We start from the raw sequence: 22,973 nt of genomic DNA, 5'->3' as shown, positions 1-22,973 counted from the left end.
CTAAAAGCATAGAGCCTTATGTCAAGTTGCAATCCTTATGATACGTTGCCATGTTGCCATCGGCGCGGGGCAATCTGCATTTCTTTACAAATGCAATAGAACGGGACAGAACAGAAAATATTGGCGTGTAAGAAGCCAGTAATCCAGGGGCGCCTGGGTGGCCCAGTCCGTTATGCGTCAGATTCTTCTTGGTTTCCCCTCAGGTCATGATCTCAGGGCTGGTGACATCCAGCCCTGAGGGAGGCTCTGTGCTGACAGTGCGGAGCCCGCCTCAGATTCTCTCTGCCTCCCTCCCTCCCCCGCCCCTTGTCTACCCCTCTCCCCAGCTCACGCCCTCTCTCTCTCTCTAAAAAAAAAAAGAATACAGTAAATATTGTAACATAAATTACACTTCACACAAGCTGTATACAGCAGCACCATTACAAAGAGCAGAATGTGAGGCTTCTCTACAATTTAAAATTATCCAGTAGCGATATTTCTAATAAAAAGAAACAGGTGAAATTAATGTTACCAAGATATTTTATTTAGTCCGGTTACATCTAAGGTACTAGATAATTTTAACATGAATCAATATAAAAACGTGCTAGTGAAATACTGTGCATTCTTTTTTTTTCTACCAAGTCTGCGAAAGCCGGAGTGTGCCTTAAGTTCGGATGCTCTGAAATGTAGTCCTAGCAAAACAGTGAAGTTGCGTTTAACAGAAAAATATTTTACGCCGCTTCAGCTTTTTTTTTTTTTTAATTTTCATAATTTGTTTTGAGAGAGAGAGTGCGTGCAAGCAGGCGAAGGCCAGAGAGAGGAAGAGACAGAATCCCAAGCAGCTTCCGCAGCGTCAGCGCCCAGCCGGGTCTAGAGCTCACGAACCGTGAGATCGTGACCTGAGCCAAAACCAAGAGGTGGACAACCAACTGAGCCCCCCGGGCGCCCCTACACTGCTTCAGTTTTCAAATTTAAATTCCACTTAAATACAGTGAAAAACCCTCGTTCCTCAGGGTGCCTGCGTGGCTCAGCAGGTTAAGCATCTGACCCTTGGTTTCGGTTCAGGTCACGACCTCACCGTCCGTGAGATCGAGCTCCCCGTTGGGCTCCGCGCAGCACGGAGCCTGCTTGGGATTCTCTCTCTCCCTGTCTTTCTGCCCCTCCCCTGCTTTCTCTCTCTCAAAAAATAAATAAACTTAAAAAAATATATATATATATATATATGTATATATATATATATAACATACATTATGTGCATGATATACGTTTATGTGTATACATATTGTATATATAATGTGTATTTTTTTTTTTTTAACGAAATATTGAGATCCAGGGAAGGGCACAGCAGGGGAAGGGCTCTGAAGACAGACATGAATGTGTTTATGAAACGTATCCTGCTTTATTCTCAGTTGCTAAGTTCCCACTTAGCAGTTGGGAAGACCGTGCAGTAGGGCACTTAGCTCAGGGCCTGACAAACAACACATATTCCAAAGCAGCAAGCTGTTTGTTATTCGCAGTCGCCCGGGGAGATCCGCTGGTCGGGCGGTGAAACCCTCCCGATCAGCACGTGGCGGGTGTCCACCAGGTGGCGCTCTTACTGCCAGTGCTGTCGGTGGTAACGCCTCCGCCCCGTGGGTGCTGCTCCGTAAACGTAATGTTGGCTTTTCTTACTGTCCCTGTTGTTATCGCTGTCGGTCCCTCCGAGCCCAGCCCCGGGCCATGGCGGGAGTTCATTGACACCTGGCTGTAACGCCCCCCCGCCCCCCACAGGTACGAGATCCTGACGCCCAATGCCATCCCCAAGGGCTTTATGGATGGGAAACAGGCCTGCGAGAAGATGGTGAGTGAGGGGCGTTGCCTGGGGGTGCAGGCGTGGATGTGTGCACGTGCGGGGTCCCAGGTGGTGGAGGAGGGGGTCCGGGACCTCCCCCCATCGCCCCTCCTCTTCGTCACCCCTCACAGATCCAGGCCCTAGAACTGGACCCCAACCTCTACCGTGTGGGACAGAGCAAGATCTTCTTCCGGGCAGGGGTCCTGGCCCAGCTGGAAGAGGAACGGGACCTGAAGGTCACAGACATCATCGTGTCCTTCCAGGCAGCTGCCCGGGGTTACCTAGCTCGCAGGTAGGGCACCACGCCATCTCCCGGGGCAGGGAGGGGTTGACCAGATGGCTCCAGGTGTCGGGGCCTCCAACAGGGCAGAAGGGCTGAGAAACAAAGAGGGATAGAGTCACCAGATACCTGGGCTTTTCGGTTCTGCAGTCCCTGAGGGCCCCGACAGGCCAGGTCCAGTGCAGAGTGGTGCTCGGGACACGGAGAAGATCTAGGCTTGGCCATAGGGTGACCGACCAGCCTGCTTTGCCCGAGACTGGAGGTTCCCCAGGATGCGTGATTTTCAGTGCAAAAACAAAGAAAGCCCCGGGCGAACCGGGTCACGGCGGTCACCCTACCGGCCAGTGCCTCGGGGGACCCCAGTCTGGAGCGGGGGAGACGTACCAGGGCACAGAGCGTCACAGTCTGGAGTGGGATGCGCTTCGACGGGGGTCATACAAGTGCCGTGTGCAGACCCAGCTGTATGCCAGGATGGCTCCGGGTCACCCTGGATGACCAGGCAGGTGAATGAGGACGGGAAAGGTGCTCCAGGCAGGAGCGACAGCTTGTGCAGAGACCCAGTGACATGAGAGCGTGATGTGTTTCAGGAGCGCAAAAAGTTTGCAGGAGTCTCCTTCCCCCTTGAAACGGCCCAGAGGGAGGATCAGACAATAAGGGACTCCCCAGACGCCAGGCTGTGGGGCGGGGGCCTTGTCCAGGGATGCTGGGGAGCCGTGGGAGGGCTAGGAAGAGAGAAGGGATGGGTAAGCTCTGGGTGTCGAAAGATCCCTCGGGAGGCATGTTGGGGATGGGCTGGAGGCAAGAGATTGGAGGCTGGGAGGTTGGGGGAAGGGTCCAGGTGGGGGAAGAGGAGGCCTGTCTGTGCAGACGGAGAGGCGGGGACAGAGCAGAGAGAGTCAAGGGCAGAAGGACCGACAAACTGTACATAGATCTGCCAATGAGAGAACGGTGCTTGCATACAGTAGGCACTTAATAATGGTTGACTAATGGGGACGCCAGGGTGGCTCAGTCGGTTACGCATCCGACTTTTGATTTCGGCTCAGGTTATGATCTCGCGGCTTCGTGAGTTCAAGCCCCGCACCAGGCTCTGCGCTGGCAGCGTGGAGCCCGCTCGGGATTCTCTCCCTCCCTCTGTCTGCCCCTCCCTCAAAATAAATTTTAAAACATTTATTTTTTTATGCTGTCTCTGACTCAAAGTAAATTAAAAAAAATAATAAATAATGGTTGACTAATTGAAGGGAGCTTTGCTCTCTTGCTAAGGGGACGGGCCTGGAGGGGCCGAGCTTTCACTCTCCCACTTGGCCGTCTCCCCACCCAGAGCCTTCCAGAAGCGGCAGCAGCAGCAGAGTGCCCTGAGGGTCATGCAGCGGAACTGCGCGGCTTACCTCAAGCTGAGACACTGGCAGTGGTGGCGGCTCTTCATCAAGGTGAGGGCACCTGGGGAACTGGCCTGAGCAGCAAGGAGACGGGACCGTGGGGCCAAGCCTGCTTGGGCAAGTGGCCTTCTATGTTTGGGCCTCGGCTTTCTGTATCTGTAAAATGGGATCCATCGGCCCGACCTTTGTTAGCCAGGATTCTTTGGGTGGCAGGTGACCAAACATAAAAAAATCTGACTCAAACCAGCAGAGATAAAAGATTCAGGACAGCTTCAGGATCCAGGGCTGAGTTGGGGGGTCCCGAAGGCTCCCCCGCCCCAGAATCAGTGATTCACTGGAAGGGCTCACAGGACTTAGAGAAGCTATTTATCACACACGTGGTTCCGGTTTATTACTGTGAAAGGAAAGAGATTAAAGTCAGCAAAGGGAAAAGGTGCACAGAACAGAGCTCAGGAGAGACCAGGCACAAGCTTCCAGTTGTCCTCTGTGGACAGTGCTTAATTCTTCCAGAAACAACGTGTGACACACATATGGGCTGTTGCCGACCAGGAAAGCTCTCCCGAGCCTCAGTGTCCGGGGTTGAGATTGGGGGGGTGAGTCTCATAGGCATGGCTGACCCTCCGTGTGGTTGACCTTAGTTACCCAGTCTCCAGCCCCTCCAGAGGTCAAGTTCATACCATGTGGCCCAAGACCCCCAGGTAACAAAGTCACTCTTATCAGTCAGAATATTCCAAGAGCTTGGAGATTATCTTCCAGGAGCCAGGCAGGGGCCAGTCCTTTCAAACTCTTGTGCAGGGTTTGGACAACCCAGGCCTGCTGAGCCAACCCTTTATTGCACAAGGGCCCGAATAAAGATGTCAGGTATGTGACATCCTGTGCCTCCCAGTTGGCTTTTTCTCCGTGATGATCTCCTGCAGACTTTTCCACGTGGGGGCCACCAGCAGATTGAGACTTGTCCCCCAACCAGCTAGGCCACCGTGGTCCTTTCTTACCGCAGATCTCCAGAGTTTGACTCGCCCTTGGATGGCTGGAGTCATGTGACCACCCCAGAACTCCCCACTACACATCAGCCTGCTTGGGATTCTCTCTCTCTCTCTCTCTCTCTCTCTCTCTCTCTCTCTCTCTCCCTCTCTCCCTCTCTCTCCCTCCCTCCCTCCCTCCCTCCCTCTCCCTTTCTCTGTGCCCCTCCCCTGCTTGTGCTCTCTCTCTCTCTCTCTCAAAAATAAATAAATAGGGGTGCCTGGGTGGCTCGGTTGGTTAAACGTCTGACTTTGGCTCCAGGTCATGATCTCACAGCTCATGGGTTCGAGCCCCATGTTGGGCTCTGTGCTGACGGCTCAGAGCCTGGAGCCCGCTTCGGATTCTGTGTCTCCCTCTCTCTCTCTCTGCCCCTCCCCTGCTCTCTCTCTGTCTCTCGCTCTCTCTCAAAAAATGGATAAACATTTTAAAAATTTAAAAATGAGTAAGCATTAAAAAAAAGAAAATGATTTTTAAAAATTATGAGTATAAAATTACAGCCGTGATAAATGCCATGGGTTAGGACAGAAAAGAATATGATACACTAAAGAACCAGGTAGAGTGGAGAAGAACCAGATACAAAGCAGTGGGACAGAAATGATCAGAGTGGGGGCACCTGGGTGGCTCTGCCCCTTAAGAGGCCGATTCTTGATCTTGGCTCAGGCCATGATCTCACAGTTCGTGAGTTCGAGGCCAGCATTGGGCTATGCGCTGTCACTGCGGAGCCTGCTTGGGACTCTCCCTCCCTCTCTGTCCCTCCTCCACTTGTGCTCTCTCTCTCTCTCTCTCTCTCTCTCTCTCTCAGAATAAATAAATAAACTTAATAATAAAAAAAAGAAATGATCAGAGTGGCTCCCACTAACAAGGAGGAGGGCGGTTCTGCGAACCTGTCATTTTAGTCGTTCGTGTGTGGGTGGCACCTGTCCTGCCCCCCCGGATCACACAGTGTCAAGCGCGTCTCTCACCCTGGACCTGGGACTCGGAACACACTTTGGGAAACGTTGCGCTACAGACCAGCAGCCCCCGATGTCTCTTGTACCCCAGGGTTGGTTCAGCAGAGAAGGGGACCCGTGTAGCGCTGCTTGCCTGGGGGGGAGGGGGGCCCTGCGTGTTCTAGGCGCTTCACAAGTGTTAGCTCATACACCCGTTGCAAAGACCCTGTGAGGCAGGGGCTCTTATCATCCCCGATGGCAGAGGACACTGTTGTGCCTGCCTGAGGCCACACAGCTGGCGGGTGGCAGAGCCGCCGCTGGAACCCGGAAGCGGGCCCTGCTTGCTCGGTTCGGGGCCGAGTGGAGCAGCCATTCCCCTCCCCTCCCCCCAGGTGAAGCCGCTGCTGCAGGTGACGCGGCAGGATGAGGTGCTGCAGGCGCGGGCCCAGGAGCTCCAGAAGGTGCAGGAGATGCAGCAGCAGAGCGCCCGCGAGGTGGGCGAGCTCCAGGGCCGCCTGGCACAGGTAAGGGGCGGGGCCGCGGGTGGAGCCAGGGCCTGGGGGCGGGGCCGCGGGTGGAGCCAGGGCCTGGGGGCGGGGCTCCCAGCTGAGCCGCGGAGGGCTGTGGGGTGAGGGTGAGGGCAGAGGTGAATGGAAACCGTCGGGGTGCTGTTGGGCTGTGATGTGCAGGAGGCAGGGCCCTGGGGTGCAGCCGGGGTATGGGGTGGGGGACTGGCTCCTGCGGAACCCGGATGCTCAGGGGGCCCGGCTCCAGCGTCGGGGCGGGGCAGGGGTCGGCCTTGGGGCAGGGCTAGGGTGTGCAGGCGGCCAACTTTTCATGGTTTCCAGCTTTTCTGGTGGCTTCTAAGTGATGGTGAAGTGAACCCCTTCTTGAGTGTTTTTCTGTTTGCTTTTGCTGAATTATTTCCTTTGGTTCAATTTCTAGGCGTAGGAGTGTTAAATGAAATGTGAGATGGTAGAAAGGCCTCTCTGGGCCTGTTTGGAGGGTGGACTGGAGAGGGAGAGGCTGGAGGCAGGGAGGCTGGGGAGGAGCCTGGGGAGAGAGTCCACTGGGAGAGGATAAGTAAGGCCTAAGCTTGTGGGGCCGCGGGGCCAGAGAGGAGGGGGCAGGGCAGAGAGAGTCCTGGGACAGTGGGTACAGGGCTGGGGACGGATGGGCTGTGAGGAGGTGAAGGAGAGGGCAGCCCCCGGGGGTCTGACCTGGTGACCCCGGGGGGATGGAGGTCACCCCCCGATGGGGACCTGGAGGAAGGCCCTCCAGGCATCAAAGAGCAAAGCAGGGGTGCCTGGGTGGCTCAGTTGATTAAGCCTCTGACTCTTGGTTTCGGCTCCGGTCATGATCTCACGGGTTGTGAGTTTGAGCCCCACACTGGGCTCTGCGTTGTCAGCGTAGAGCTTCCTTGGGATCCTCTCTCTCCCTCTCACTCTGCCCCTCCCCTGCTCGTGCTCTCTCTCTCTCTCTCTCTCTGTCTCTCTCTCTCAAAATAAATAAACTTAAAAAAAAAGAGCAAAGCGAGTCAGGAGGCAGGAGGGACCCGGCGCTCCCCGGAGACTGTCCTGGGAGCAGGGCCTGCCGAGCGCTGACCTGCCACCCTGCCCGCAGCTGGAAGAGGAGCGCGCCCGCCTAGCAGAGCAACTGCGGGCAGAGGCAGAGCTGTGCGCCGAGGCCGAGGAGACGCGCGGGCGGCTGGCAGCCCGCAAGCAGGAGCTGGAGCTGGTGGTGTCGGAGCTGGAGGCCCGCGTGGGCGAGGAGGAGGAGTGCAGCCGCCAGCTGCAAACCGAGAAGAAGAGACTGCAGCAGCATATACAGGTCGGCCTCTGCGTGCCCACGGGTCGCCCCTCCCCGTGCCCGTCTGTCTACCCTGGCAACCTTGGCTTGTGCAAACCCCTGTCTCTTTGGGCCATGAATTTGCAGAAAAGTCGACTCAAAGTGGCTTAAGCAAAAAAAAAAAGAAAAAAATTCTCTCTCTCTCTTTTTGGTTCCAATAATGGGAGACTCCAGAATGCATAAGCTTCAGGCATGGCTGGATCCAGCTGCTAGCCTTTGAACTCTTTCTCTGTCCCTCTCCTGGCTCCGTTTGTCTCTAGGCTGCTGCATTTCCAGGCTGGCTGCCCTGTCATTGTTCCCCTTCAAAACCCAGTGTGTGTTTTACACTTACGGTACCTTTGGATTCAGATGCTGAGTTTTCACTGGCAGTGAAACTTCACCTGCGTTTATGTTTTATGGCTTCTTTGTTTGAAAAGGTAGATTTAGGTACCCGAGTTATTCCATACTTAAATTTTTTTCCCAGCGATTCACCGAGTGTCTGCTTTTAAATTTAAACGAAATAACATTTAAATGAGCTGGTAAAGGCAGTTCCTCAGTCATACTGACCACATTTCAGGAGACTCGGGACAGATAAGACAGCGGTTTATTAAATACAGCCTGCGGGAGGCAGACACCGCACCCTCAGAGAGCCACAGAGGAGTTGGACTCAGGCATAGAATGAATAGGCCACGGCCGTGGGAGGCAGGCTGTGTCATAACGAGAGGTGGAGGTGACCCCTGGTTCCTGCAGGGGGATGTGATTGGTTTGTTTGAATAATTAGTCCACCAAGAGGGCACAAGCCAGCGCTGTGCCCGGTCCCCGTGATACGGAGGGTTATGGGGCCAGGGGAGGGTGGGTGGGCGGAAGACGTGTGGTCAGACCATTACGGGTCCTTCCAAGACCAGATAGCGAGGCAGCCCGTAATACTGAACCCTTTTATAAAAAGTGGAGGTTTCACGGACATACAGCGTAATATTAGCTTCAGGTGTAGGACATGCTGAGTCAGTATTCACGTATGTTGCAAAGCGATCACCATCTAGTTAATATCCGGCACCTTACATAGTAACAAAAAAAATTTTTTTCCAGTGTGAGAACTTCTTAAAAAAATTTTTATTTTGTTTTGAAGGAGAGAGGGATGGAGTGTGAGTGGGGGAGGGGCAGAGACACAGAACCTGAAGCAGGCCCCAGGCTCTGAGCTGTCAGCACAGAGCCCGATGCGGGGCTCGAACTCACGCGCTGTGAGATCGTGGCCTGAGTGGAAGTCAGACGCTTAACTGATTGAGCCACCCCTAGGTGCCCCTCTGTTGTGAAAACTTTTAAGATCTAGTATTTTAGGGGCACCTGGGCGGCTCAGTCAGTTAAGCATCCGACTTCCGCTCAGGTCACGATCTCACGGTTTGTGAGTTCGAGCCCCACGTCGGGCTCTGGGCTGACCGTGCAGAGCCCCCTTCGGATCCTCTGTCCCCCTCTCTCTCTGGCACTCATGCTGTCTGTCAAAAATAAACAAACATTAAAAAAAAAAGATCTACTATCTTAGCAAGTCTCAAATACACAATACAGTACCATGAACTACAGTCACGCTGTGTGTTACATCCCTAGAACTTATTTACTTTAAAACTAGAAGTTCGTACCTTTTGACCCCCTTCGTTGGCTCTTCCTCCCCCAGACTCCGCCCTCAGCAACCACCCACCTGTTCTGTGTACCCGTGAGCTCAGTTTTTGTTCTTGTTTTTTAGATCCACATACGAATGAGATCGTATGGTGGTCTTTCTCTCTCTGACTTACGTTACTTGGCGTAATGCCCTTGACATCCATCCATGCTGTCCCACAACCTTAATTTCCGGTCTCATACCACACGTTGCCACATGTGCCTGGGCGGTGCCACAGGGGACAGTGCCCATCTCTAGGATATATATGTTCATTAGGTTTCTGGTTTATAGTCTTCATGCACACACAAGAACGTGATTTCCAGGGGCACCTGGGTGGCTCAGTCAGTTAAGCGTCTGACTCTCGGTTTCCGCTCCAGTCATGACCTTGCGGTTCGCGAGTTCGAGCCCCGCATCAGGCTCTGCCCTGGCAGCTTGAAGCCTGCTTGAGATTCTCTCTCTCTCTCTCTCTCTCTGCTCTTCCCCCACTCATCTCTGTCTCTCTCAAAAATAAATAAATAAACTTAAAAAAAGAAGAAGAAGAACGTGATTTCCATAAGGACAAAGATTTCTCATCTACCCTCAGTGCCTAGAACGGTGCCTGGCGCACACCGGGTACTCCGTGAAGGCTCAGGGCTCACGGATGAAAACGGGAAGACCAGTAGAGGCTTGATCCTTCCCAGCCTCGCCCAGAGTGTGGACCTGTCTGAGCCACGAGCCCTAGGGGCTTGGGACCGTCCCCTCCACTCTAGCCGTCACATCACACCCTAACCCCTGGGTCCTGATCTCTCCTCCCCACGCCCCCTCCAGGAGCTGGAGAACCACCTTGAGGCAGAGGAAGGGGCGCGGCAGAAGCTGCAGCTGGAGAAGGTGACCACGGAGGCCAAGCTGAAGAAATTTGAGGAAGATCTGGTACTCTTAGAAGATCAGAATGCCAAGCTGAGCAAGGTCAGTGGCCTGTGAGCCCCCAAGGGCAGAAGGCGGTGGGCGCACTGGGGGCGCGTGGGTCTCTCTCTCCGTCTTCCCCACCTCTAGGGGTCTCCGGCTCGCAGGCTCAGCTGTGTCTCCCTTTGACCCTTTCTCTTCATACCTTTGCCCAAGCAGGTATTTATTGAGCAACTACCGTGTGCCATTATCTATCACGGATAGATCGTAAGACCCCCCCCACCCAGAGCCACATGACTGAAGACAAGCACCATTTCATTACGTCCCATCCTTCTGTGGGTCAGCCGTGGCTCTCTTAGGCAGTCACTGTGATGTGGCTGGGTGTGGACGTCTGGTGTCTCGGTGCTCCTTTGTGTGGCTTCTGTCCCCACAGGAGAGCCTGAATTTCTTAAAAAAAAATTTTTTTTAACGTTTATTCATTTTTGAGAGACAGAGACAGACAGAGCGTGAGGGAGGGAGGGGCAGAGAGAGGGAGACACGGAATCCGAAGCAGGCTGCAGGCTCCGAGCTGTCAGCACAGAGCCCGACGCGGGGCTCGAACGCACAAACTGTGAGATCTTGACCTGAGCCAAAGTCGGACGCTCAACTGATGGAGCCACCCAGGCGCCCCGAGCCTGGATTTCTTAACTGACAGCTCAGGGCTCTGAGGAGGGGAAGCAGAAGCCTCCAGGCCCTGTAGGAGCCTCTGCAACTGACAGAGCACCACTTACGCTGAATTCTATAGATCAGGGGTTGGCCTGGCAAATACTGTCTGTAAAAGGCCAGACAGCAACTATTTCACCCTCTGAAGGCCTCTGTGTTTCTGTCACAAGCACTCACTTCTGCCGTTGTAGCGTGAAAGCAGCCGCAGATCGTACATGGTCCAACAAGCGTGACTGTGTCCCAATAAAACTTTATTTATAAAAATAGGTGGTGGGCCAGATTTGTTTGACCTGCACACTGTGATTTGCAGACCGCTGAACTTAAAGCCCTCATAGGCTCAGCCCAGATTCACTGGGTTTAAATTAGACTCCGTCCCTGGGTGGGGACGTGGCGAAGAATCTGCCGCCACCTTTAACCCGTCACAGCGAGGACTCGGCTGGGCACAGGGCATATGGCAATGGCATTGAACAAACTAGAAAACCATTCATGTCCTCACAGGGAGATGGGGGAAAGGGATGCTAGATGAGTCACCACAGGGAATAAATATAATCACATATCGTGCACAGTTATGAACTGTTAGGGACGCCTGCAGTTATGCTCAATCCGTGAAGCCTCTGACTTTGGCTCAGGTCATGATCTCACAGTTGGTGAGTTCGAGCCCCACGTCGGGCTCTGTGCTGTCAGCGCAGAGCCCCTCTTCAGATCCTCTGTCCCACCCGCCCCATTCCTACCCCGCTTGCTCGCTCTCTCTCTCTTAAAAATAAATAAACATTAAAAAAACTGTTAGAAAAGAAGACTATGAAGGTCCCTCCACTGTTCTAGGGGTAGTCAGGGAAGCCTTCCTCGACGCAATGAAGCCTGAGATGAGAGGTCAAAGACGCACAGGGGTTTTCTGGAACGTTCCTTTGGTGCAATGGCTATTCTATTCTCCTCTGTTCTATTTCTTTCTTTTCTTTTAAGTTTTTTAATGTTTATTTAATTTTGAGAGAGAGAGAGAGAGAGAGTGCGAGCAGGGGAGGGACAGAAAGAGAGTGAGACACAGAATCCGAAGCAGGCTCCAGACTCCGAGCCATCAGCCCAGAGCCCGACGCAGGGCTCGAACACACAAACAGTGAGATCATGACCTGAGCCGAAGTCGGTCGCTCAACCAACTGAGCCACCCAGGCGCCCCTCTATTTCTTTCTTTTTAAGGGTAGTGCGAACACACTGCATTGGTTTCCAGAACCACTCACGGTTTGAAAAGTGCTTCTCAAATGCTAACGTGTGCAGGAATCCCATGGAAAGCTTGTTAAAATGCAGATTCTGATCCCGTGGGTCTGGGGTGCAGCCTGACATGCAGCATTTCCAAAAAGCTCCCGTTCGGTGCCGATGCCGCTGGCCCACAAACCATACTCTGAGCGGTATGGATCCAGGAGGCCCTGGAGTGCGCCCGCCCTGCAAGGATGTTCGCGCAGGGTTGTTTACAGTCGCAAAAACGAATTGGAAGGACCCTCAGTGCCCACGAGTGGGGAGGCGGGTCAATGAATGCCTGGGGTGCATGGAACCATGGCGTCTACCTGGTGGTTACTGGGTCTGAACTGGGTGTGAACTAACTGGGTGGTTACTGGGTGGGCGGGTCTGCGGACCCAAGAGGGATGGGAGAGGAGGGAAGGGTTTGGGAGCAGGAGGCTCAGGGAAGGGTGGAGATGAGCGTGGAGGGGGGCTGTCCTGACCGCCCCCACACTCCCCACGGTCCCTCAGGAGCGGAGGCTGCTGGAGGAGCGTCTGGCCGAGTTCTCGTCGCAGGCGGCGGAGGAGGAGGAGAAGATCAAGAGCCTCAATAAGCTTCGACTCAAATACGAGGCCACGATTGCGGACATGGAGGGTGAGCGCCGCCCCCCCGGGAAGCCGCGGGGGCCTGCACAGGGTGGGGGGGGGGCCTGTGCGCGCTCCGCGGCCCGGGGTGGTGGTGGGGACGTTGGGGGAGCCTCCTGCGTTATGGGGGGCTGGGTGGATGTTGGGTGAGTCTCCTGCGCTATGGAGCCTCAGCGGTCCAATCTGTTAAATGGGGGTCAGGAAAGATGGCTCGAGACAGATTGGGTGCCTTCCCAGCTCTTAGGTTATTTCTGTCACTCTGGAGGGCCGTTCTCTTGCTCTCTCCCTGGCGTCTTGGGTCACCCTCTCTCTCTGACCGTCCCACTGTTTCAGACACACGGTGGGCTCTCTGCCCCTTGCTATGGACTCAGTCACAGAAGCAGAAGGGACAGGGTGCAGGAGGAGGCTGCGGAGGCGGAGAGGGGAGGACAGGGCAGAGACAGGCACTGAGCAGGAGCAGGGCCGTCACTTGGGGGTGAGGAGGAGAGGACGGCACCTGGGGGTCCGGCCCAGGGTCTGGGAAGCTGGAAAGAGGGGGGCGCAGAGGGAGATGCCTTGCCGTGGCCTTCCCCCCACCCTGGCCAGTGCCGGGGGCGGGGCCGCGGGTCTCGGGGAGCCGCCGGGCGCTGGGGGCTGGCGCCCCCGGTGCATGACCCCCCCACTCCCGCCCCCAGACCGCCTGCGGAAGGAGGAGAAGGGCCGCCAGGAGCTGGAGAAGCTGAAGCGGCGGCTGGACGGGGAGAGCTCAGAGCTGCAGGAGCAGATGGCCGAGCAGCAGCAGCGCGCAGAGGAGCTGCGGGCCCAGCTGGGCCGAAAGGAAGTGGAACTGCAGGCCGCCCTGGCCAGGTGCGGGGGGCGGGGACGCGCGCCGGGCACCCCGGGGAGCCTCCACCCGCGCCCTCGGAGCCTCAGTGTCCCCTCCTGCAAATTGGACCTGGCGAGAGCCCCAAGGCCGCCTGGTCAAGGAGAGGAAGGACCGAGGCCCCGCCGGTCTAGTAACTTGCCCGGGTCCGGGCGCGAAACAGGATCAGCCCTGATCCGACAAGTGCTGTGGCCGCGAGAGGAATCGCATTATTAGAATCACGGGCATTCGCAATCAGGGAGCACCTACTGTGCGCCAGATTCCGTGGTCGGTATTGCAAATGCCTTTTACCCGCTGTGCTTCACGCCGTCGCAGAGCCCTCGGTTATCGGTGCAGCTCAGGGTCAGAGCCGTTAAAACGTGGGGAAAAGCGTGTGTCTCACCATCAGCGATGCGCGAGGTTGTGTGCGTGGTTAAGAGCGCGCACCGTCGTCTGGCCCCCGGGGTTCACGCTCGGGCCCCGCCCACTTCTGCCCGCCTGACCTCGCTCCTGGGGCATCGCCTCCCTGGCCTCGGTTTCTTCGTCGGATAGAATGGGTGAGATTGCAGGAGGCGCCTGGGTGACTCAGTCGGTTGTGTCAGACTCTTGATTTCAGCTCAGGTCATGATCTTACAGCTCGTGAGTTCAAGCCCTGTGCGGGGCTCTGTGCGACAGCTCGGAGCCTGCTTGGGATTCTCTCTCTCTCTCCCTCCCTCTGTCCCTCCCCCACGCATGCTCTCTCTCGCTACATTAAAACAAAAAAAAATTTTTTTTTTAATGGGAGTGATTTCTTCTAAGGTTAGTGTGGGGGTCAAATAAGAATAAGAATCAAATAAGAATAAGAAGTGTGTCTGTTACTGTTTTTCCTTATTTTATTCACCCATTCTCGTTATGTTTTCTTTTTTTTTAATTGAGGGTAATTTTACGTAACCATTTTATTTTTTTTTAAGATTTTATTTAAAAACTTTTTTTTAATGTTTATTCATCTTTGAGAGAGAGAGAGAGAGACAGAGTGTGAGTAGGTAAAGGGCAGAGAAAGAGGGAGACACAGAACCCGAAGCAGGCTCCAGGATCCGAGCTGTCAGCACAGAGCCCGACGCGGGGCGCAAACTCATGAACCGTGAGATCATGACCTGAGCCGAAGTCAGATGCTCAACGGACTGAGCCACCCAGACGCTCCTAAAAGATTTTATTTTTAGACAATCTCCACACCCGCTGTGGGGCTCAAACTCATGACCCCGAGATCACGAGTCACATGCTCCTCGGACTGAGCCAGCCCGGTGCCCCCATAAGAAGACCGTTTTGAAGTGTACCATTCAGCGGCGTTTGTGGGTTCACACTGTGTGCAACCATCACCTCTGTATTGTTCCAGAACATGTTCATTCCCCCAGAAGGAAGCCCAGTACCCGTCAGGCAGTCCCGGCCCGTGACCCCCTCCTGCAGACCCCGCACCAGTCTGCTTCCTGTTCACATGGGACTTGCCTGTTCCACATAAGAGGAAGCACACAACATGTAGCCTTTTGTGCTCTTATGATTATTTTTATTGCCATCCTCCCAGCAGCTCCGTGAAGTGGGGTGTCGTGTCCTCTCACAGACCAGGAGCCTGCAGCTCAGAGAGGTTGTCACTTAACCAGGGCAGGTGGCCGAGCAGGGGATACAAACCCTGGGCTGCATGACTCCATGTGTAATTTCTTTCTTTCTTTCTTTCTTTCTTTCTTTCTTTCTTTCTTTCTTTTTTTGAGAGGGAGAGAGAGAGGGCGCCAGTGAGCTAGAGGCAGAGAGAGAGAGAGAGAGAGAGGGGAAGAGAGAGGGAGAGAGAAAGAAAGAATCCCATGAGGGGCAGAGAGAGGAAGAGAGGGAGAGAGAAGTGGGGCTCAAGCTCACCCCATGTGGGACTCGAACTCACAAAACCATGACATCATGACCTGAGCCAAAGTCAGATGCTTGACGAGGGAGCCCCCCAGGTGCCCCATGAGCGATTTCACCCGCGGTCCATGCTGCCCCTCCATTCGGCTTCTCTTTGCAAGAGGCCGTGTCTCACGGGGGCCATGAGGCAGGCTGCTGGGGTCAGCTCTGCCACTCGCCGACCGTGTGACCTGGGCAAGTATTTTCCCACTCTGGACCTCAGTTTCCTCATTCGGTGTGGTCATTAAATGAGACGATAAAGCAAAGGGTCATATGTGGCAGGAGCTCGGTAAGCGTCCCTGTGGTTACTCGTGGTGTCATTCCCATCTTACAGCTGAGAAAACCGAGGCTCTGAGTGCTGAGCATGTGCCGAAGGGCTGAGCTGGGATTTCACCCCGGGAGGGGCCGCCCCCAAATCCACACCAAGCCTCCCTCCCGCCCCCAGAAATCATCCCTGCCCTCTGCCTGTCCCCGTACCAACTCCGTGGCCCCTGTCCACCCCCAGGGCGGAGGAGGAAGGCGGGGCCCGGGCCCAGCTGCTCAAATCCCTGCGGGAGGCGCAGGCAGGGCTGGCCGAGGCCCAGGAGGACCTGGAGACCGAGCGGGCGGCCAGGGCCAAGGCAGAGAAGCAGCGCAGGGACCTGGGCGAGGAGCTGGAGGCGCTACGGAGCGAGCTGGAGGACACGCTGGACTCCACCAACGCGCAGCAGGAGCTCCGGTGAGGCCGGGCTGCCCTGCGGGTGGCACAGCCGGGGTCTGTGAGGGGCAGGGGCGGGGCGAGGGGCGGTGGGAAGGACTTGGGGCGCGAGCCCTCCATGGACGCAAAGGGTTTAGCCATTCACCACTTGATTATGGGACGTCAGCTCTGCTTCTAGTCTGGGCCAAGCTGGGGGAAGGAGATGAGTCAGACACAGGGGTTTGCCGGGAACTGCCCGGCAGATTCTGGCAAAGGGACCCAATCGAGAACAAAGTGTGCTCTAAGGGAGCAGCACAGGGCATTGTGGGTGGAAAGAGAAAGCCCCTAAACCGTGTCTGTGGAGGAAGTCCAGGAAGACTTCCTTTGAGAAAGGGCCTTTTGGGTAGGGTTTTGAAGGATGCGCAGGAGTTCGCCCTCAAAGCCACACTCCTCCCACGGTTCCCACCCAGACCCCTTAGGGAATGTAGAGTGAGGTCCTCCTCCTTGAAGGGAAACAATCAAAGGAGGCACACCCAGCTGTCAAGAGGACTCCCCCAAAGGCCCTGCCTCTCTTCTGAAATGCTGTTCCCTGTTTGCCTCCTTCAACGCAAGGTCCAAGAGGGAGCAGGAGGTGACGGAGTTGAAGAAGGCTCTGGAGGAGGAGACGCGTGTTCACGAAGTGGCGGTGCAGGAGCTGAGACAGCGCCACGGCCAGGCCCTGGGAGAGCTGGCCGAACAGCTGGAACAGGCCCGGAGGGTGGGTTGGGACAGGAAAGGGGGCTTCTGAGGGGCTGGGGGAGGGGGAGCCAGGAGCAGAGGAGGGGCTTCCTGGTTCCAGGCCGGCTCGTGTTTCCTCGCGTGTCCATTTTGCTCTCGTTCCGTTTCATTCGGCAAACGTGGAGCAAATACCATGTTCTGGGGGTGGTCCTGGGGACCCCGTAGTGTATCAGACTGCTCTCTGTGGTGGAGCTCACATGTTAGCGGGAGAGGCAAAGACTGAACAATATCGACACATTCATGATATATACTGGGGAAAATATACATCTGAGTGGAAAACCGAAGGAGGTGGGGGGTGAGCCATCCGGCGCCACAGGGAAGCATGTTCCAGGCAGCCGGAACAGCCAGTGCAAAGGCCCCGGGGCAGGAAGGTGTCCGGGGATTTAAGGACCGGTGAGGCGTTCCAGGCAGAGGGATCAGCCAGCGCCAAGACCCTGAAGCAGGAGTTTGCCCGGTGGAGGGAGGAAGCATAAATCTTCGCCGGTCTCTCTCCCTTGCCAGAGCAAAGGTACGTGGGAGAAGACCCGGATGGCCCTGGAGGCCGAGGTGTCTGAGCTACGGGCAGAGCTGAGCAGCCTGCAGACCTCGCGTCAGGAGGGCGAGCAGCGGAGGCGCCGCCTGGAGTCCCAGCTGCAGGAGGTGCAGGGCCGGGCCGGCGACGGGGAGCGGGCGCGAGCAGAGGCTACAGAGAAGCTGCAGCGAGCCCAGGTGAGGAGCGGGGCAGCCGGGCCACCTCTCTGGGCTTCGGTTTGCTCCACGGCAGCCCTGTCGTCCCTTCCAACTCCTCCAACACAGTCACGCATGAGTAGCTAGTGTTTGGTGAGCAGATACTCTGTACCGAATATCCTGTGTATTTCACCAAATCTTCCCGACTTCTCCTTTGAAGGAAGTGCTAGTACGGTTCCCATTTTACACACAAGGAAACCGAGGCCCAGGGAGGTGAAGCTGATTGTCCAAGACCCCCCCAGAGCCTAAACTCAAACCCAGGCATGCCAGACCGTGTACCTCTTAACCCTACCATGACTCCCCCCCTCCTAGAAGCCGTAAACAATCCGTATTCTGATTAGAAAAGCCCAGCGTGAACTTTTGGAACTGTGTGGGGACAATATCATACTGTGACTGTTCAAAGAAATGCAGCCCTTTTGAAAAATGTTTACTTATTTTTGAGAGAGAGAGACCGAGCACAAGCGGGGGAGGGAAAGAGAGAGAGGGAGACACAGAATCTGAAACAGGCTCCAGGCTCCGAGCTGTCAGCAGAGAGCCCGACGGACGCGGGGCTCGAACCCATGAACTGCGAGATCACGACCTGAGCTGAAGTCGGACACTCAACCGGCAGAGCCACCCAGGCGCCCCAAGAAATGCGGACTTTTAAATTTTAATCTTACTATGCTTTTTAACTAAATGACCGATACTTTTGCGGTACTGAGAATATACAAAGAAGCAGAAAGAACGAAGGGAAGAGCGAATTGTCATTGTCCAACTCCTCCAGGGGAAAACATCATAACAGTTTTTAGTGTCCAAATTAAAAGTAGTGCGTTGGGGTTAGGGTAAAAAATTAAGCTGCTATCACAAAGGCATCCCGGAATCCATCGGCTTAAATACAAGGCATGTGTCTTTCCCTCCCGAGAAGGAGACTCAGGGCAGGCAGTGGAGGCCAGCAGGATACTGTGCTCCACGACCCCCCAGTTCCCCCCACCTCCCCTCCCCCCCCCGACCCCCGCCGCCAAACACAACCCTATTCCCCTTTCTGTCTCTTTAAATTCCCTGTCCTGGGCGTCTCGTATCGGTGGAATCATACGACGTTTGTCCTTTTGGGTCTGGCGTCTTTCACCCAGCGTGATGCTCTCAAGGTTCACCCGTGCCGTAGCGCGTTATCAGCGCTCTGTTCCTTTGTACTTCGTTCCTTCCGTCGTGCGGAGACGCTCCATTTCGTTCCCCCGTGCCTCAGCCAGTGGACATTTGGGTTGTGTCCACGTTTCGGGCCACGGCGAACGGTGCCGCCCGGAACGTTCCCTACGCGGTTTCGCGGAGGTCTACGTTCCCCGTTCTCGTGGGCACGTGCCTAGGAGTGGAATTGTCGTGTAACCGTTTGAGGAGCCCCCAGGCTGCTTTCCACAGCGGCCGCCCCACTTGACGTCCCCGCCGGCCCAGGGTGGCAGGGATGTGAGGGGGAGGAGCGGCCGGGGCCACCGGCTGCAGGCCGCCACTGGAAGGTGCCCCTTCCCCGCAGGCTGAACTGGAGAACGTGTCTGGGGCCCTGAGTGAGGCCGAATCCAGAGCCATCCGGCTGAGCAAGGAGCTGAGCAGCACGGAGGCCCAGCTTCACGATGCCCAGGTGAGCCAGCCCCCCCCCCCCCCCGCCCAGCCCCCCACGCCTCCCCACCGCCGCCCTCACCTGACCTCCGCTCTGCCCTCCGTGTGCAGGAGCTGCTGCAAGAGGAGACCAGGGCGAAGCTGGCCTTGGGGTCCCGGGTGCGAGGCCTGGAGGCCGAGGTGGCGGGGCTGCGGGAGCAGCTGGACGAGGAAGCCGTCGCCAGGGAGCGGGCGGGCCGGGAGCTGCAGACCGCCCAGGCCCAGGTGAGAGTCCCGGACGGAGGCCTGGGGGGGCTGCCACGCCCCCGGCGGCCCCCCTCCTCGTCCCTGACCCTCCCGCAGCCCTCAAAGTGGCGGTGCGGAGCCCCTCCGGCTGTGTGTCCGCACGGCCCTGGCCCTGCTCGGGCCTCGTCCTCTGACACCTGGATCCTCATCTGAGCCTCCCTGCAGGCCTCCCCGCCTCCGGTTTCTCCCCTTCCAGCACATCCTCCACGCCGTCCTTCTACCACAGAGCTGCCCCCTGCTTCTGCCCTGATGACAGCGCCCCTGGGATACGGCCCGCGCCCCTCAGCCCCGCATTTGCCGGGCTCACGTCTCGCCTCCTTCCCCATCTCACACGACAGGCCCTTTTCGCTCTTCAGGGCCTAACGGCAGCCTCTCTCTCCTGTGGCGGGAAGTCCCTCACCGCCCCACTCAGAGCTCCCGCGCCCTTTTTCCTCCTCGTCCCCATTCCAGTCCCCTCCGGCTGCAACTTTCTCTGCCCACGGGTTCCCCTACCAGGCCGCGCGCTCCTTGAAAGGGGGACCCTATGGGAATTCGATGTCGCTCTTCGGCACAGGCCAACATGTGGGAGCCTGACGTATGGGAGGCCTGGAGTCAGGCCCGCTGAATGAATGAGTGATGAATGCGTGCCTGTAACTGTCCTTCTTCGACTGGCAGACTCCTCTGCATACTTCGGGACCCATCTCAGATGCCCCCGCCTCCAGGAAGTCTCTCTGGAATGTTCTAAGCAAATTCTAAATGCCTCCTGTGGACTCCCATGCCTGTCCTACCGTAGCCTCCACCACCCTGACCCTGACGCTCAGTGTCCCCCATCAGAGTGGGGGTTCCCCAGGGCAGAATCCAAGTCTGATTCATCTTCTGGGTCCCCGGTGGGAGCAATTTTAATCCCCTAGAGAAGCTGAGGTTCGCAGAACTCACAACCTCAACCCTCCTCCAAGGCAGAAGAGCCCAGGGCGGCGAGTCTTTTCCCTCTTCAGGCCTCAGTCTCCTCGTCCGGGAAATGGGGCAGCCATGCCTGTCACCCACTCCTCCTCAACCCGCCCCCCCCCCCGCCCCCTCCCCGCAGCTCTCGGAGTGGCGGCGCCGCCAGGAGGAGGAAGCGGGCGCGCTGGAGGCCGGCGAGGAGGCGCGGCGGCGGGCGGCGCGCGAGGCCGAGGCCCTGACCCAGCGCCTGGCGGAAAAGACGGAGGCGGCGGAGCGGCTGGAGCGGGGCCGTCGCCGGCTGCAGCAGGAGCTGGACGACGCCACCGTGGACCTGGAACAACAGCGGCAGCTCGTGAGCGCGCTGGAGAAGAAGCAGCGCAAGTTCGACCAGGTGGGGCACCGCAGGTTGCCCGGTGGGGAGTCGGGATGCTCTTTCACGCTTCCACGGTCAGGGTCATTGCGTGGAACTGGTAATACGCGCTGTCACAGCTCAGCTGTGAACTCGGGGGGGGGGGGTGCTCAGGCAGGATGCTGCTTTCTTCTTTTTTTTTAATTAAAAAAATGTTTATTTTTGAGAGAGACTGCAGAGCAAGGCTGGGGGGGCGGGGGCAGAGATAGGGAGACACAGAATCCCCAGCAAGCCCCAGGCTCCCAGCTGTCAGCACAGAACCCGACTTGGGGCTTGAACTCGTGAATTGCGAGATCATGACCTGAGGCGAGGTCCGAGGCTCAACCGACTGAGCCACCCAGGCGCCCCAGGATGCTTCTTTCTTCTAAATCTCTGGAAAATAGGACTCCCATCCATCCAGATTTATGCCTCTTGTCCCAAAATAATTGTCGGTAGTACCCACTTTTATTCCCCAGGATATCCTGAGTACGTACGAGGAATAAATAAAATAACCCATCTTGCTTCTCCTCCTGACTCCCTGTGTACCCCCACTTTGGCCTCAGTTTGCCCATCTAGCTGGGGATCATATTAAGCATCTGGCACTCTGAGAGTGAAATGAAAATCACAGAAGCCCGGGGCATTAAGGTCAGGCACCCCTGAGGTTCCCATCCCAGCTCGGCCCCTTCTGGCTGTTTGGCTTCTGCAAATTGCCCCACCTCTCTGTGCTTCATCTAGAAAATGTGCTTCATTCTTTTACAAACCTTCGTTTTTGCAAGATATTTATTTCACGGGCTCTTGAATTCGAGGTAAACCGTTTATTTTTTCAGCACTCTGAAGAGGTCATTCCATTATCTGTGGCTTCCATTGTTTCAGATGAAAAGTTAGCAATTTTTTTTAAAAAAATCCTGTGTCTTTGTAGGGAATATGATGTTTTTCTAGCTGGTTTAATTTTCTTCTCTTTATCTTTGATTCTTAGTTTGGCTATGATATATCCGGCTGTGGGTTTTTGTATTTATTCAGCTTCGGCTGTGGGTTTGTGTTTTTATGAAATGTGGAATTTTCGGCCGTTATTTCTTTAATATTTTTCTGCCCCATTTTCTCTCTTTCCTCTTCTTCTCAGACTCCAAATGCATCTATTTTTGACTGCTTAATACTTTACCATTAAGGGGCGCCTGGGTGGCTCAGTCACTTAAGCGTCTGACTTTGGCTCAGGTCATGATCTCCCCGTTCGTGAGTTCGAGCCCTGCATCCGGCTCTGTGCTGACAGCTCAGAACCTGGAGCCTGCTTCAGATTCTGTGTGTCTGTCTCTCTGTCCCTCCCCTGCTCACACTCTGTCTCTCTCTCTCTTTCAAAAATAAATAAACGTTAAAAAAAAAATACTGTACCATCGATTATCCAGGGTCTATTTTCTTGTTTCTCCTAGAATTTTGTATAAAATCTTTTCATATAAATCTCTTTTTTTTTTTTTTGATTGGCTTCTTTCACTCAGAGTTATTTTGAGATTTATCCATGTTTTGGCATGGATTAATATTTCATTCCTCAGGGTACCCGGCTGGCTCAGTTGGTGGAGCATGTGACTCTTGATCTCCGGGTGGAGAGTTCAAGCCCCACGTTGGGCACAGAGATTATTAATTTAAAAACATTTTTTAAAGATTTTCTTAAATGTTTATTTATTTTTGAGAGAGAGACGGAGACAGAGAGAGAGAACAGGCAGGGGAGGGGCAGAGAGAAAGGGAGACAGAGAATCTCAAGCAGGCTCCGCGCTGCTAGCCCAGAGCCTGACGTGGCGCTCCAACTTACGGGTCATGAGATCATGATCTGAAATGAAACCAAGAGTCAAATGTTTAACTGACTGAGCCACCCAGGCACCCGCCCCCCAATTTTTTTTTTTTAATAATAATTTTTCCTTTTTTTTTTTTTTACTGCAGAGTATTATTCCTGCATAAACCACATTTTGAAAACCATTAACCTATTGATGAACATTTAAGATGTTTCTAGCTTTTGACTATTATGAATAAAACCTTAGTCTTTCTTGGAGTGCCTGGGTGGCTCAGTCTGACTCTTGATTTCAGCTCGGGTCATGATCCTGGGGTCATGGGATTGAGCCCCACACTGGGCTCTGCACTGTGAAGCCTGCTTAAGATTTTCTTTCTCTCCCTCTGCCCCTCTGCCCCTCTCCACTGCTCACACCCTCTCTGAAAAATAAAAATAAAATAACAGTAATAATATTAAAAAAAAAACCCTTAATCTTTCTAATAGGATGTACTGGTGTGAATTCATGATACCCTAATGAGCACCAACATTGGATATCTTTCATGTGCTTTTTTGGCATGCAAACTCTTTGGAGAAGTGTCTCTTCGAATCTTTTGCCCATTTTTTTTGTTGGGTTGTTTCTTTTGTTTTGGGGGGGCATTGTTTCTTTTCTTATTGAATTGTGAAAGTTCTTTATGTATGGTGAATCCAAGTTCTTTACCAGACATATTGTTTTGCAACTATTTTCATCCAGTCTGTGGCTTATCTTTCTGCTTTCAAAGAGTT

General features: G+C 55.1%; 1 protein-coding gene across 4 annotated transcripts in view; it reads left to right on the top strand.

Annotated features, from left to right (window-relative positions):
- The window catches only part of MYH14 (myosin heavy chain 14), a 90,164-nt gene that overhangs the window by 45,810 nt on the left and 21,381 nt on the right, over nt 1-22,973 (top strand). For all 4 annotated transcript variants that reach the window (XM_042970328.1, XM_042970327.1, XM_042970329.1 and 1 more), the window contains 14 exons: nt 1,750-1,819; nt 1,942-2,102; nt 3,409-3,517; nt 5,808-5,939; nt 7,039-7,245; nt 9,698-9,835; nt 12,215-12,338; nt 13,003-13,174; nt 15,580-15,792; nt 16,363-16,507; nt 17,029-17,235; nt 18,758-18,862; nt 18,952-19,104; nt 20,189-20,437. In XM_042970328.1, coding sequence (XP_042826262.1) covers nt 1,750-1,819; nt 1,942-2,102; nt 3,409-3,517; nt 5,808-5,939; nt 7,039-7,245; nt 9,698-9,835; nt 12,215-12,338; nt 13,003-13,174; nt 15,580-15,792; nt 16,363-16,507; nt 17,029-17,235; nt 18,758-18,862; nt 18,952-19,104; nt 20,189-20,437 — 2,185 coding nt within the window. The remainder of the gene's footprint in view (nt 1-1,749; nt 1,820-1,941; nt 2,103-3,408; nt 3,518-5,807; nt 5,940-7,038; nt 7,246-9,697; nt 9,836-12,214; nt 12,339-13,002; nt 13,175-15,579; nt 15,793-16,362; nt 16,508-17,028; nt 17,236-18,757; nt 18,863-18,951; nt 19,105-20,188; nt 20,438-22,973) is intronic.

The sequence above is a fragment of the Panthera tigris genome, chromosome E2, assembly GCF_018350195.1.
Source record: "Panthera tigris isolate Pti1 chromosome E2, P.tigris_Pti1_mat1.1, whole genome shotgun sequence".
In the NCBI taxonomy this organism is placed as follows: domain Eukaryota; kingdom Metazoa; phylum Chordata; class Mammalia; order Carnivora; family Felidae; genus Panthera; species Panthera tigris.
Note: the sequence above shows the minus strand (reverse complement) of the source record. Positions and strands in the feature narration are given on the sequence as shown.